The sequence below is a fragment of the Achroia grisella genome, unplaced genomic scaffold (assembly GCF_030625045.1).
Source record: "Achroia grisella isolate CSIRO2021 unplaced genomic scaffold, CSIRO_AGI_Agris_v1 utg149, whole genome shotgun sequence".
In the NCBI taxonomy this organism is placed as follows: Eukaryota; Metazoa; Arthropoda; class Insecta; order Lepidoptera; family Pyralidae; genus Achroia; species Achroia grisella.
In genome coordinates, this window is record NW_026712644.1 from 2,454,050 (window position 1) to 2,470,236 (window position 16,187).

A 16,187-nucleotide genomic window follows, 5' to 3' on the forward strand; every position below is an offset into this window, starting at 1 on the left:
TGATGAAACTGTGCCTACACTTGTAATATTTCTGTGAACACTTACGTCCTCACTAACATAGATTTAAGTTCAGAGTAAAGTCAGTCCACGTTACAACTCTGCGTCGAATGTACGCGTTACTAATAAGTCATGTAGCACACTATATAATAAACTTACTAATGTACAATAAATAGTACAATTATACCTGTATACTCACTACCTACATACTACAATAAACAATATATTATGTAGCGACACCTCATCACAGTGGTGAGGTGATAGCCACCGCGCTAAATATAGTTATACACCGCGATAAGAACCCTGGACCATTCATACAACTACATCTAGTCCCAAGCTAAACAGAGCTTGTGTTATAGGTACTAGACAAGTCTAAATATATATAACTCACAGGTGACTGACATAGTGATCTATCAACGCACAGCGCAAACCACTGGACGGATCGGACTGATATTTGGCATGCAGGTAGATGTTATGACATAGGCATCCGCTGAGAAAGGATTTTGACTAATTATATCCCCAAGGGAATAAAATAGGGGATGAAAGTTTGTATGAAACTTTGTCAATTTTAAACCGATGGGGCTGAGATTTTACATGCATAAAGCTACTATGACGTAAGCATCCCCTGAGAAAGTTTTGATAAATTCCACCCTTAAGGGCTAAATTAACGCGAGCGAAGCCGCGGGCAAAAGCTAGTAATATTTAATATTTACCAGGAGCTACGTACTTAAGTTTAGTGAATTCAGGGTTACCTAAAAAAAAACTACCATTACTGTTCCTCACCTTGTTTGGAGTCTAGTTGCGTCCTCAGCTCGGCGTACTGCTCAGTCATCTTCTGCACCAGTTCCCTGAATTTCACTATGGTCGAGTCCCGGTCCATGATCGTCTCCAGCGCAGCTTCCCGCTCACGTACAGACTGCAATCACATCAAACGATACATAATAATAATAATAATCTCTGGACATTAGATCTAGACCCAAGATTGGCTAACTAAAGTTTGTGTTATGGGTACTAGATAACTGATACAAATACATAGATAAAAATATGCGGGTCAGCTTGTCATCCATAAAAAAAACACTGGTCTACTCACCTCCCTGGTGGCCGCGTGTGCCATCTCCAACTCTTCGCGCAGGTCCATCTCCAGCTCGCGGTTGGACTCCACCAGCTGTTCGTGCACCTCCTGCAGAGCCTCCAGCTCAGATACGTCCTGCTTCAGCTGTTCCACCTGTTCCCAGAGCAATATTAACTTTAATAATACGATATTGTCGGTTGAGGCAATGTATATATAATAGTAAACTGACAATTGTTCCGATCCAAGCGGAGATCGAAAATACGTCGGCCTGAGCCGAGGTTCGAACCCCTAGCGGTGCGGATAAAACCCGTATGTGTCAGGCACTTGGCCCTCAGCCGCTCCACATTTCGTCCCTTTGGTTTGGAGTGCCATCTGCAGTCACCCACTATCGTTCAGTGAAGCTGCACGGCTGGCTGAGGGCTTAGAATAGTTTGATTAAAAAAAACCGCGCATTCGTTCCGCATCTCTACTCGAGACGCGTGAAAATATATTCGTGTGTATCACTCCACCTACACCAGCAAAATCCTCGTTATGGGTTGTTCCAAGGCATCCCATACAATATTGGACATAATTTATCATACATTCATAACTTGTGGAACATACCTGGTCCTCGAGAGCCATCTTCTTCTCCGCAAGCTGCTCCACCATCTCCTCAGCGCCGAGGGCTGCATCCACCTGCTCGCGGAGATCAGCCACCTGCAACTCGAGTTCCTCGACGCGGCTGGACAGCTTCTCCTTGGTGCGGCTCAGTTCAGCTATCTCCGACTTGTATTGCTCCAAATCCTGAAGGGAAAGGTAAGAAGCATGATAGTTCAGCACTAAGGCGATAAGCATTTTATTTTAGATATGTCCAACAAAGGCATTCTTTTAAACTAATAATATAAAAATAAACATTTGATTTTTCGTTCGTAATGGAGAAACTCAAAAAATATTTTTAGTAAGTCATAAACTTTGCACTGCCTTACCTCTAACTTGCAATTAAAATTCATGGAATGGTAAAATATCATTATATTGAAGCGAAAACTTTGTATACCTTTTTAAGAAAATTGCACGGACTAAGGAGTATGGAATTTCGCACACTTATAGTTTATATATATAGAGAGTGTAGACTACTTTTTTTTAATTATGCATAAAGATACATGAAACCAGTAAATAAAACATTACACACACTACTATAATATTATTTATATGACATGACTGATAACAAAACACATTGTCAAATAATGTCAATATTGTTAATTATCAAATCTACGAATTGGGTTAGTTTCTGTCCTGTTATCAAAGTAATCGTAATAGTAATAAGTGTCTTAATAATGTTGACTGACTGGTCATCCGCGCCTCTCAGGGGGAGGTGCGGATGACCAGTCAGGGGGCAAACCCCTTATCCAACAACCTACGGGTGGCTGGATTAAAGCCTCTTAAAGCGAGTATAAAATTAAGAACTTAACCTAACTTGCAAAAGTAGTGTCATACTTGGGGACATTTTTTTAAATTTATTTTATATAATAATATTCAAACTTATAATTTATATCAATATTCGAATTTCGAACACCAGTTCATATAAAAAGTCAATACAAAGCAATTCCTATAATATTATTTATCTCAATATTTTTTTACCTTGTGCATCTTCTGCATGAGATGCTTATCGTGCGCGGAGAGGTCCCGCAGCCGCACGAGCGTGTCCCGCAGCCTGCCGTTCTGCTGCTGGAGCTGCCTCATCTCGTAGCCGGTGGCGGCGCCCCCCTCCGCTGCGTAGGGGTGCTCTGGTACACGGGCAGAGCGCACACATCCACACGCTAATACAACCACTCCACCGGTACACGGATACACGGGTGCATACACGGCCCCCTCATGTGTCAGTCAGTTCAAGGTGGGGGGTATTGTAAGTATTGTATTATAGTATATTAGAGTGTATTGTAATACACAGTATATAATATATTACTGTGTTGTCACTTCAAGGCGGGGAGTATTGTAATGGTCATAATACATTACTGTTCGATATTGCAATAGTTCAGTCAGCTTACTGTAATTGTTTAAAATATTACTTTGATAAAGTATTTCGTATTTGGTATTCCCATAAAAACTTTATACAGTTTGAAAAGAGTAATCTACTAGGTATAATCACAAACAAAATCAGTCAATTGACTGCATTGGTGGCAAACAAGCATACGGACCATCTGACGGTAAACGGTTACCGTAGCCTATGGTCACCTGAAACACGGGTTGTCACGTAGCCGTTGCCGACCCTTAAACATTAATATACCCTTCTTTTAAAACCCCATGCTTTAGTCTCTCGAGAAAACCTAAGTAGGTAGTGCATTCAACAATCTAAACAGGAGGAAGCTCCTCTGAAACCGCACTTAGATTCCATCGTGTGGTTTGTGGGTAACTATCCACTTTTAATCATATTTTTAACCATATATGACGGTGGGAGAGATCAGAGGAAGAAGTTGATACTGTGCCTATCCCGGAATAACGGAATAAAGGTAAGTCAATTATTATAACCGTCATTTCAGGGCGGGGTGTACGGTATTTTCCATAATTATTTGTTGAGCTAACTACTACTTAAGTGATTACTTTCTTTTTTCAGGAGTTATGATATTATCCTAATAATAATATTTATTTATTGCCAGAACATAAAATAGATATAAATTTGAGTTCGTACACTGGTGAACAAAATCTATAAAAAAGGGAACCTCTTGAACTACGTATAAAATAGCAACAGTAGTACCTCATACTGCATATTCTGGACAAAAGGGGCTGACTCAACTGATGCTGTGAGCGTAACGTTTACACGTACGCTGCACAGCGCTGATTTTCAGTCAGTCCCTCTCATTACCTTGTACTTTGATATATTTGTATTTTTTTTACCTTTAAAGTCATCTAACCTACAATGTATGTCAAATATCGACAAATCAAGGTGAGGAGTACTGTCGTTGTCAGAGGAGACCGCAAAACAAAAATAAACAAAACACAAACATGCTAAAATATACAAAGACTTAACACATTCACCGTTTGTGTCTATGCTCATGTATAGAAGGAACTACATATTATCTCTGGTATATATAAAATTCTATATACCAGATATATAAATAATAGTGAAGTCAATTACAACATACTTGACCGATCTGTCCATCATTGCATAGTATAAAACAAAGTCGCTGTTGCTATCTGTCCGTCCCTACATATGCTTAAATCTTTAAACGCAACTATTACTACGCAACGGACTTTGAAGCGGTTTTTTAAAATAGATAGAGTGATTCAAGAGGACGGTTTATATGTATGTACACATATACACCCGTGCGAAGCCGGGGTGTGTAGCTAGTAAATAATAAACGTTATATTCGTGAACATGTGCTGCTTGTAGGGACTAGTCTACTCTGATCTATGACTGTTTACTCAAGTAACTATTTATGTACTTATGTCAACTTAGCTATTTGACAGTTTGTATTTAGAAAAAAAATCTTATAAATGTAATTTTGAACAACATTTATTTAAAAGAGCAACACGAAAGTTTCGTGCTCATTCTTCTTGTGATGAGTCTGCGTTCTGATTCAGTGACGGAATCATAAAAGTGACTTTTATAAAAGTGCTTATATTAAGTTAATTCTTATTCAAAATAAAAATTATTTCTATTCCTTTTTTATTTGACATCTAATGTATCTTGTATGGTCCCATATAAATATAATCAAGATTCAACCAATAGTTTTTGACTATTGTTAACAATGTGTTTCAAGTCTCTTTTTAGTCAAATGTGTTGTAATATTAGAAGCAGTGAATGTATCAAGATTAAAAAAAAACATTACAGCCATAAAGACATAGACAAATGAAAAATAATAAACGAAATAAACAATGCAATATAATAATAACATATACGTACATTCAATAATTGTGTATGTACTTCTACAAATATAAAATACATAAATAAAATATTTATAGACTGATAATAAACTACAATGTAAAATTCACTTTAAATTTATAAGCTTTTAGGTCCATATTTCCAAAACACTGTTTTTTAAACACCGACGCAAAAAAGCATGTTAAAAGTTTGACGTAACTGTATATTTGTCTGTAGCAACGTAGCTCTTAAACGAATGGATCGAATTGATGTATTTTTTGTTCTAAAACTAACTTAACTGATGATTCTTAGCTACAATTTATGAAGATATATTTTGGTATTTTACTTTTGTTAATTAGCAGGGATCAATCTAAAAAATCAATATTGATACTCAAAATCATTACATTTTTCATCATTTCTAGAGGACCTTTTGACCTCTTGTGCACATATATTTTTTTATCACTATCCCAGACGGATAAACGGAATTTTGTTATTTTTTCTCAGTTTTTTTAATCCGATAGTTAACCTAACCTAACGGTGAGGTTAGGTTAGGATCCTTATAATATTATCGGATATCGGATTTTAATCATTAGTTTTAACATTAGTTAACTACAGATCAAACAACGCGTTTATTCTTACATTTTTTATTCTTAACCTCAACTTTGACCGATCGGGATTTTTTTTGAGTCGTGCACGATGGAGGCCCAAGAGTCTATCTTCGATAAAATTTTGGTTTCGATTGGTCAAGCCGTATAGGAGTATCGTTACAAAGAGTGCAAATCTGATCTCTAATATCGCTAAGCTCAATAAATAATTTACTTATTAAACAATAATAATGTATATATATATAAGAAAAAGCAAAAAGCAACAGAATATAGGTGTAGATTGTGTGCTCTGTCTTTGTATACTCACAAAATAAATAATTATATATCTATCTATCAATATATATATATATAGTTTCTTTTTCATTATAGCCTAATAGTTTAATACTCCGACTTAGAACTTACTTAAACTGAGGTATACTTTATAAAAAAACCTTTGCAACTGCATACCTCAGTCGCACCTATTTCAGCCGCAAAGCAGCTTACTTTGTAAGCTGTTTCGGTTGTAGGGTGCAGATTAGACAGTGAAATTACAGGGTAAGAGGCGTGACATCTTAGTACTCTGTAATGGCACCGCGTGAGTAGTATCACGGGCGTCACATGATAACGTGATGTACGTGATTTTCATGTGTATAAACGGTTCACACTTAGATGGATCCTAATGGTAATTATTATGCAAGCTTCTTTTACTATTGAGTGGATTAATTTGTTCGCCATGCTCGTCGTAGTCGTCAAATCTAATCTTACACGAACAAACTTTGCGATTACGCATTCTTACATATATGTAAGTCTTTAGTATTTATTGAATAATGGATCGAAATTACGACGGTTCGAACCCCAGACTACTAAAGTCATATCCGTCAAGTGGGAGTTGGTCTTCAACCGCTCCATAAGTCCTTCCTTTGGTTTGGAATGCCATCTGCACTCGCAACCTATCGTCCGGTGAATCTGTAAAGGCCAGCTGCGGCCAACAGCATTAGAATAGTCCGAAAAAAGGACTTTTATAGTTTGAGTCGAAGTATTAAACCACTCGGTCACTACGATTTTTTTTTAATATTATTAATAATTCATAACAAGTCCAGCGATAGAAACTTACGTATATTCCCTCCCGCTTCCATCTCCGCCTTCATCAGCTGCAGGTCCAGGGTAGCCTCCTCCAATTTCTCCCTGCACTGCTCCAACTCCAGCTGGAGGGCTTCAGCTCTCTCCTCGGCCATTTCCTTGTCCAGGGCCGCCATCTCTGCAGCCTCTTGCAGTTCAGCGGTCTCGTCATTGTGAGTTTCTAAGGCTTCTTGAGCTTCTCTTGTCTGGTAAAAATAAATAAATGATTAATTACTATTTATGGAGCTCCCACCTGCGCTAAGGATTTACGCTGACGGGGCACCAGTGAAGGTCATCCATCACTGGTGCCCCGTCAGGTCCTTAAGGTGAGGACAGGTTAAACATAGACAACTATAGTCTAAACAGTATATAATTCTATGCCGTATCTCCCACCATAAGTGTATTTACGAATTATAACATTAATTAAAATATTTTTTTAAATTTAATTTATCACTTTGAGAATAGCTAAGGAAGTAAGCTCATCCAGCCGTAACTTTTCCTTTCATATAACGTTTATTTTCCTCTTTTTATGAATTTTAATATATTTGTACCTACTTCCTTTTATTATGGTCGACTGGGAGAATGCCTTATAGTGTTAAGTCTGCACAATGCACCCTTATTTTTATATTAGTGCATCAAAGTTTTAATAAATATATAAATTGTCTTTGTGGTCACTGGTACTAATGACTGCACCAAAATTTTAAACAGAATACATTCAGTGAAAAGTTATTAATATAAAAAAAACCAAACGCTACAATTTTATTTATTTTTATGAAATTTGCATCTTTACCTCCTGCTTGGCCCGCTGCAGGTCTCTCTGCAGCTGCGCCTGCGACTCCATTATCCTCGTCTTGAACTCATTGGCCTGGTCCAGCTGTAGCTTGACTCGCTCCAGCTCGCGTAGTTTCTCTCGGTCCTCCGCCCGGCGCACCTTGATAGTCTCCAGCTTCTCCTTGAGGTCTTCGACTTCAGATTTAAGTTGGGTAATCTGAAATGAAATTGTTTGAAATTAAATTATTTATTTTGCGAGGAATGTGGTGTGCTCAGTGGTTATAAACATATAGTTCTACACAATCCGCCTTATGTGAAGACATGCAAAATTTTATATTGGTTATGCTTCTGTAAATAATTACATAATTATTTCTTTAATAATCCCTGAATAACATTAATAGATTTTATACATGAGTAGATAGTACATGGATCTTCAAATTAAATAGATCTGATGAATTGTCATGATGCCAATGGTTATCATTTACCATCGCACCGCGACCATCGACAGGGAGTTCATCCCCTCACTCTAGAACCTAAGTGGTCTCGGACAGTGAGTTTCAGAAGAACTTCCTCCCGCATACTCTTAGATTGTGGAATGAACTATATGCCGAGGTTTTCTTTAGAGATTACAGCATGGGGTTTTTCAATAAGGGTATATTAAGGTTTCTTAGGAGGATTAAAATTAAAAGGAGACTACAATAACCGTTTACCATGAAATGGGCCGTGTGCTTGTTTGCCACCATCATAGTATAAAAAATCTTTAAATACGCTGGAGGGCACGCTTTAAATACAAGTCTGGGTGTTCTATATTATGTACTAGCTGCACCCGTGACTTCGTACACGTGGAATTTATTTTTATTTTTCTAAATTAAAAGTTAAAGCCTAAGTTACTCCTTATTACATCAGCTACCTACCAATAAAAGTTTCGTCAAAATCGGTCCAGCCATTTCAGAGATTAGCCGGAACAAACAGACCGACAGACAGACACAAAAAATTTAATAAGTGGTTTTTTGGTGTATACCGTATTTATATTCATATGTATGTAGTAAAAAACGGTTATTTCAATATTACAAACAGACACTCCAATTTTATTTATATGTATAGATGTGTAAAATCGGGTATTGATACCGGACGAATCATCGTGACGATTGTTAGATCCACTAATAATGATAACGATTTAGGCTTTGAAGCCGGCTACCGCAAGGGAAACCCAAGTAGCGCCTGTGACGGGTGTAGTTTTAAGAGGCCCGTTTAGAAAACATTAACGCTCACCTTCACTACTTGCAGCTTTCCCCCAGGCCTAACTGAAACCGGGATAAACCCATTTCCAATACAATTCACTATAGTATCCAAAACACAACCGGCACGCTCTGCGCTCTTCGACTGAATGCCGCGGATCACCCAACGAAAAAGGATTATTCAACTACCGACCTCCGTATTTATAAGCCGAAGTCAGTGTAGTAGGGTAAAAGCGGGGGTAAAGGTTATCTTATGATAAACAATTTAGTTCGTTCTATAAATACTAGATGGCGCTATTTACAATATTTGTAATAATCCTTACATTGGGTACTTCATATATCATATAAAATATTGATTTTTTTCTACAATATTGATGTGAACTTTAACATATGCATTTACAAAAAGTATTTATATCAGTGGTCTAGTATCCAAATCATAAGCTCTGCTTACATACCTTCTAGATGGCGTTGTGAACAGTCCCCCTGGACTGTATTATGATTATTATTATAGCTGATTGTGGCAAAGACACTAGAAATTTACCACGATGGTTTAATGGTTGGGAACCGCCTGAAGATCTGACATGGTTATAAGACCACATATATGTCTTACCTCTTGCTGCGCCTGTAAGTTTGCCAGCTTATCTTCGACAGAAGGCACGGGCTGTGGGGAGGTGATGCTCTGCCCCGGGGTGAACTGAGGAGTCAAGGTCTCCACAAATCCCGTCTAGAAACACAACAATTGTACATTTTACTAACGGCCTCGGTGGTCTAGCAGTTTAGCACACCGTCTTACTTCCGATGGTCGCGGGTTCGATTCCTCGCACGCTACAAACAACAGTGACATTGTTTATATTAGTCTGGGAGTTTTCTATGTACATTATGTATGTGATTACAAAAAAAGCATTTATACCAATAACACAAGCTCTGCTTAGCTTGGTACTAGATGATGATACATTTCTAATTAGAGCTACTGAACTAACAGTGGGGTACATATATCTCTTTGGGGTACATTATACCACGATGTACATGGTACCCCAGTTTCTATAAATGCATACGTGTATATTGAAAGCTTACAACTAACTTGATATTGTAATTAAGAGCTGCTCAACTACTATTGGGGTACATTGTATCACTCTGGGGTACATTATACTAAGAAGCACATAATGCCTCAGTTTCTACAACAGCGTTCGTGTTTAACTTCGCTTAAGCTTATGACCAACTTAATACTGTAACCAAAGAGATGTGAAAATGTTAAGGTAAGTAAATTATACTAAGAATGACGTGTTACCCCAGTTCTAAGTATTGCGTGTAATAAAAGCTTATGATTAACTTGATACTGTAAATAAAAAACTGTTTAACTATTGGTGGTCTACATTATACTTTTTAGGGTATTTCATACCATATAATACCCCAGTTTTTATGACTGCGTATGTGTCTATTGAAAGCCTATAACTAACTTAATAGTGTAATGATGAACTGCTTAACTATTACTGGGGTACATTCTATCACTATGGGGTACTTTATACTTGGAAGCAATAGTACCCCAATGTCTATAACTGCGTACACGTACATCGAAAGCTTACAACTCACTTGGTATACCACGTGGTCTTCGTTAAGTGCCAATTGCTTGAATTCCAATTTAGAAAAGAAAAAATAACATAAATTATTAGGTTGGGTCCACATTATTAAATTATGGTGCAGACATACCTGTACAAATTTTGGAAATAATTTTGAAAATTTTATATATTTCATTGGTCCTCTTATAGGGGTAGACAGAGAGAATCGATACCTACTTACGAGTACGTTCAGATAATATTGTATTGTATTCGGCACTTAGCCGATAGCATATGATCTATATTATTATATTCCAATAATATATTTAAATAACCATTACATTTTACTAGAGGCCTAATTACTTAGTTTAAGAGGACCCCCTTACCCTTTCCAGGGGCTTTTTTACCCACATACTAGAACATCATGATGATCATTATTGAAAAAAATACCTCAACAAACGAGGCGCGTTTCGATAGATCCGGCGAAGATGCCCTCTCCGCAGTCGGAGATGCATACGATGTAAGAGATTGACGACTGCTCGCCAGCGACGTGCGCGAACTGAAAATTAAATTTTTTTTATAAGCACTATTTTTCTTTAATGTAAAGTTGGTCTTGTGCAATATTATAAACAGCTTTCTTTATTTATACGTGCGTATATATAGACGTGTAACATCGAACTACAAGTTCCATCACCATGGCGCAGTGTTTCTCAAACTATTGACACACACCCTTGTACGTTCAAGCGGGAGGTCGCGATTCTTGATGGGGTCGAGTTTGATTTTAAAGGGCCACGTTTAGGCAATCAGTTCAAAAATCTTGTGGGTCGCGACATAAAAATGGTTGTGAAACGATGCCATAAGGCTGTAGATTAAAATTACGACTGTGTCAGAGATCTTAACGACACATTTTAGCCATTTCTCGTTGTTTCATTGCATTTTTCTTTTATTTGCGATCACTGAGAAGCGAAGCGCAACCCACCCGAGGGGATAGCGACCTACAGTTTGACAAACACTGCCGCAATGCATTAATAACAATATCTTGACTAATTGCAAGCAACAAATACAAAGGGTTTTTTATTAACACAAAATAAAACTTATTACATACAAAAGGCACTGAAAAAAAATGGAGGGACAGAGACAGAAGACAACTAAAAATGTACTCTGGGGATTCATTATGTAACGCATATTTTTTTTATTATGTTTGAAACAAACGCAACTATTAACTAGTTTTATAGCGAAATTGTTTTTGACGAGTATTTCAGCGCGGCTAGTCGATTCTACTTGTGACCCGAGAGCTGGTAGCTACTTTGCCCAGAGACTAAGCATGGCCATTCAAAGAGGCAACGCTGCTAGTATCGAGGGTACGCTGCCTGGATGTGCCGCGATGGATTACAATGATTGTTTTTTTTTTTGTGAATGTTTATATATGTAATTACTAGTTATGCCCGCGGTTTCAACATCGCGAAATTTATAGCCCATATGTTATTCTGATGTATAAACAACAGTAACAGTAACTGTCCAACAGCGAGTTCCAACAGTGTCCTGAAGGCAATTGCTTGTAAAGTAGACTGTCCCATTCTAAGACACTGGGTGGGACAGGTAATATATTAAAAGTTACATTTTTATTTTATATTTTATTACTAACATAGGATAAGTTATGTCATTAAGCTGTTACTAACAAAATGGATCATGTTGTCTGAAATAAAATTACTATTATTATAAGCTAAATTACTGTAAAGTTTCATTAAAATCCGTTAAGTAGTTTTCGCGTGAAAGAGTAACAAACATACATTAACAAACATCCATACTCACAAACTTTCGCGTTTATAATATTAATTAATAAGATTTATTAATGGAAAAAAGAGATCATAGTGTTAAATAATAATAACAGTATTTATTTTGAATTTCAAATAGGTAACGTTTGAAACTGCGTTACATAATCAAGCCCTCGGAGTCTTTAAAAGATAATATACACAGAGACATAGTAATAATTTATATAATTGATAGCTGATAGGGATCACAAGGTTCAAATATGAAACAATTGGCAAGTTACAGAGCCCTACGTATAATGAAACTCATATCACAAACAGGCGACAATCAAAAGCGAAATTAAAATAATTTGTCATTAAAAATATGTACCTGTGACTTTGTCAGTTCTCAACTAAAGTAGCAAGCAGAACTGGGCGATATGGATAAGGTAAAAAAATTACATGTATAAATGGGAGAAAATATTCTATATGAATAAATAATAAAATTTTGACTTGTTATAAACTATATCAAGCAAGGTTTACACCGTCGAAATTACATATTTATTTGCCCATTTTACGAGTTCATATGTTGTTCAATGATCATAAAAATAAAACTACATATCATACACTAATTCATGCCCTCGGTACCTTGCAGTTCAGTACTACAAGCAGTCGTAGCTTCGATTCTTCACGGTACAAACATTTTGTATTCATAAGCATGATTGTTTGTACTGATCTGGGTTTTGTATATGTATATTCTGTACTTAAAATTACTAAAACATTTTTTTTATAAATCACTAACTGTCAATTTCAATTTCAAACGAAGAACAGAGTTTCAATCGAAAAACTAAATAAAAATGTGTGAGTGCAGACATTTTCTTTTTGCTGTACAAGAATTCCTATTTTATCTTTTTTTTGGATCAAATTTAATATAGAAACCTTCAATTCAATTTTATCCCATATAACTTTGTTTGTAAATTCAAAATAAAAAAGTTACAGAAAACTCTTTTTAAAGTAAAAAAAAATCAAGTGAACGTAAAAATTTATTGAATGTTTCCCCATATTTTTAATACTTTTGATTGAAAATGTACTCAAATCAACACCATAAGCAAAGCAGTTGTCCTCTATTCCTCAAAGATATCAAATATTAAAAAATAAAATTACCGTCTATGTTTTTTTTGGCGCCTCATTTTGACAGCTCTTTTTTTTTATCGCTCCATTAAACACAGTACTGGGTACACGCTCGCAACGAGGCAAAGACTGGCTGTACATTATGCCATACGCATACAGTGATTAATTCAATTAAATTAGCAATCCGTGTGTATTGAAGCCTAAAGGTTAAACTGGTTACAACATAGTAATTCGGTAAAAATTACTAATAACTGAAATGCATTAGAAACGTTTAAATTTTTACAGGAAGAGACGAACTCTTAGCATTCTATAAATTCACCGTGCGGGTGCTGGGTCCATCGTGTGGCAGAGAGGGAAACTTTGAGCAGTTCCCGGGACTTGTGACCCGGGTATAGATTTAAGAGGCTCCTTTGCCGACGTAGGTCAAGTTACTTTCACCGCTCGTGTTTCTCTCCCTGCCCAGATACATCTGGTAGGAGCCTGCCAATGCAGCTTTAGATACTATATATATATATATATATATATATATAATATGTATATGCACAGGCCAAGATCTTATCCAAATAAAAGATTTGTAACATAGATGTATTTTATCTAGGGTTTTTAAGAAGCAGAAAGTAAAATAATAAGCATTGGAGATCCTAGATATTAATACTACATTAGAGATGCGACATTCTGTACAAAAAACTATGTTTCCTAAATTAATCGATTTTTGAGTCACTTCGACTTAATGTTCTTGCTATTTTTAGGTTCATGAAATTGAAAAATAGCGTGTCATGATTATGCACTGAAGTTGTTTCCTAATCCAGCAGGGACAGGTGCCTAAATCTACAGCTAGCATGTGTATAGTAGTTACAACGTGCTCTGCAAGCTCTATGGTCCTTAGTCTATGGTTACTGGTTACCTCGACATAGACAACGTCCCGGATTTGGTCTGCGCGGGCGACGCCTTCCGTCGCACCCTTTAGTTGCAACACAATGTTAGTATTAACTATGTTAAATATACATACATCAAGTTAACAGACATGTTATAGATTATACAAATGGTTATATTGTTAATCTGTTTCACGGCGGGCATAAACAATCAATACATTTTTTTAATAATAACAATAAATACTCTTGCTTAACTCAAAAACACTGTCTAAAAGATGACAATTTAAGGATATGACCATGCGTTTTTGCCCTAGCAATGATATGCCAAATATTATATTGTTTTAAATTGTACACATATCCTCAAAAACAAAACATTTTTTTATTTTTAAATTAATCAGAATCTCTGCAGACGAACAATTCATTAGTTGAAGAGCAAAAACAAGTTAATTTATTAATTATATTATTAAATAGGTTTATTTTTAAATACAGAAGTAAATATATTGATTAGTTGATGTCTCGCTAGTGAAACAGCTGTAACAATTTCCATATGACAAATTAAAATATTGAGTGAGTATGTGAGTTTACTTAGTTAAGTATTAACCTTTTCACAATAATATTTAAAATTAAAATTATCATATGAAACTTGTCATAAATACAATACCATTCTTACATTTGTTTTTAATTTGTTTCTAAATTATTATAACTATTGTGTTATTGTATAACATACAACAACATTAATATATTTCAGAATATATACGTCAGTCAAATATTACATCACATAAATACCTTTGGTCATATGTATGAAATACTATTACTTACTAAAACGACACATTTCCGGTAAGAGTCCGGAACCGTGTCAACAATGCATTATATAAAAAAAATGTTACAATAGTAATAAATAAACAAACACTAAATGATATTGTAAATATCTGATATAAATTTTAACAGTCGTATATATTTATGAGACTTAAAACCATCGATATAATTTAATAGAACAAATAATAAAGATGAAAAAATAAATAAAAACTCATTCATCGGACTGTTTTAAATTTAGTTATCTCGTACATGTTTTATAGAAATTGAATAGCAATAGAATAGCAAACAGCGCCATATATTTCACGACACATATATTACTCTTGCATTGCCATTTCTAAAGACTCTCTTATGCGTTGCTATTTTTAATTACTCTCTAATGCGTTGCCATTTCTAATTACTCTCTCTTGCGTTGCCATTTGTAACGACTCTATCATTTGTTGCCATCTCTAAGGACTCAACAATGGCAACACATGAGATGTGTTGCCATTTCTAAGAACTAAGTCTTTATGGTTTCATACTCTACTTTGTACAATACCTCACTAAATTATTCCCCATTAATATTTTGAAACTAGATGGCGCTGTTTGATATGTCCATGTGTATTTATTTATTTTATGGAAGTAAAATATTAGAAAAGTCGGATGGCATTAGTAATTACTAGTTACTAAATAAGAATTTTAATGATATACTAGGCAGGGTTAGACGTAAAGGGTCCACGAAGTATAAAGCTGTTGATAGTATTTATGACTTTGAACTTTTCCAAATAAACAAAGTGAAAAAAAAATCTTTCTTACAAACAGCTTGATCGTCACTACGCATGGTGATAATCAAGCATACATACGGCCTGTATGATGATTACCGGAAACTACGACTAAATTTATAATGAAACGTAAAAATTCTTTATCCAATTTCCACTTTGTATCTTAGTAAATATGGTAGTACAGTTTCAATTGATCCATGTTATATTTCCTATCAATTTATTTAGAATAAATAGTAAATTATTCTAAAAGACAACAAAAAATTATTAGAATATAAATACATAATATGTTGCCAGCAATTGCGTAGCATGGAGGGTGCAGATGGGTCCTGGACATCATATAACAGGAATGAAATATGAAAAAACAACAAATAAATTTTGTGTTCATTGACAAATTAATATATTACATTAACTGATTTTAAATTTATTTTTTATATAATTAAAATGATTTTGGGGTAGTCCCGGTAGGCCCCAGATGGGGCAAGACCAAACTGCGCCATTTGTTGCCAACATGCCAATACTTGGTTTGCTTTTGAATTTGAACTTGATGTACCCTTTACGCATAACCATGTACAACTATGTGGTTATAGCAGCACAAGCGGTGCGTCTACATAATGTGGGTACTCACGTGGTGGGTCTAGACCTCTGGGCCACAGTTATACTAGTAGGAGAAAAACACACTGTTAGAGCACA

General features: G+C 35.7%; 1 protein-coding gene across 1 annotated transcript in view; it reads right to left on the bottom strand.

Moving 5' to 3' along the window:
- LOC131840651 (dynactin subunit 1) overlaps window positions 1-16,187 on the bottom strand; it is a 52,318-nt gene that overhangs the window by 29,782 nt on the left and 6,349 nt on the right. Inside the window, exons 4-13 of the mRNA XM_059188826.1 lie at window positions 16,123-16,155; window positions 13,956-14,012; window positions 10,623-10,731; window positions 9,230-9,343; window positions 7,401-7,598; window positions 6,606-6,816; window positions 2,687-2,832; window positions 1,673-1,852; window positions 1,088-1,222; window positions 781-913 (exon numbers count right to left, since the gene is read on the bottom strand). Coding sequence (XP_059044809.1) covers window positions 781-913; window positions 1,088-1,222; window positions 1,673-1,852; window positions 2,687-2,832; window positions 6,606-6,816; window positions 7,401-7,598; window positions 9,230-9,343; window positions 10,623-10,731; window positions 13,956-14,012; window positions 16,123-16,155 — 1,316 coding nt within the window. The remainder of the gene's footprint in view (window positions 1-780; window positions 914-1,087; window positions 1,223-1,672; window positions 1,853-2,686; window positions 2,833-6,605; window positions 6,817-7,400; window positions 7,599-9,229; window positions 9,344-10,622; window positions 10,732-13,955; window positions 14,013-16,122; window positions 16,156-16,187) is intronic.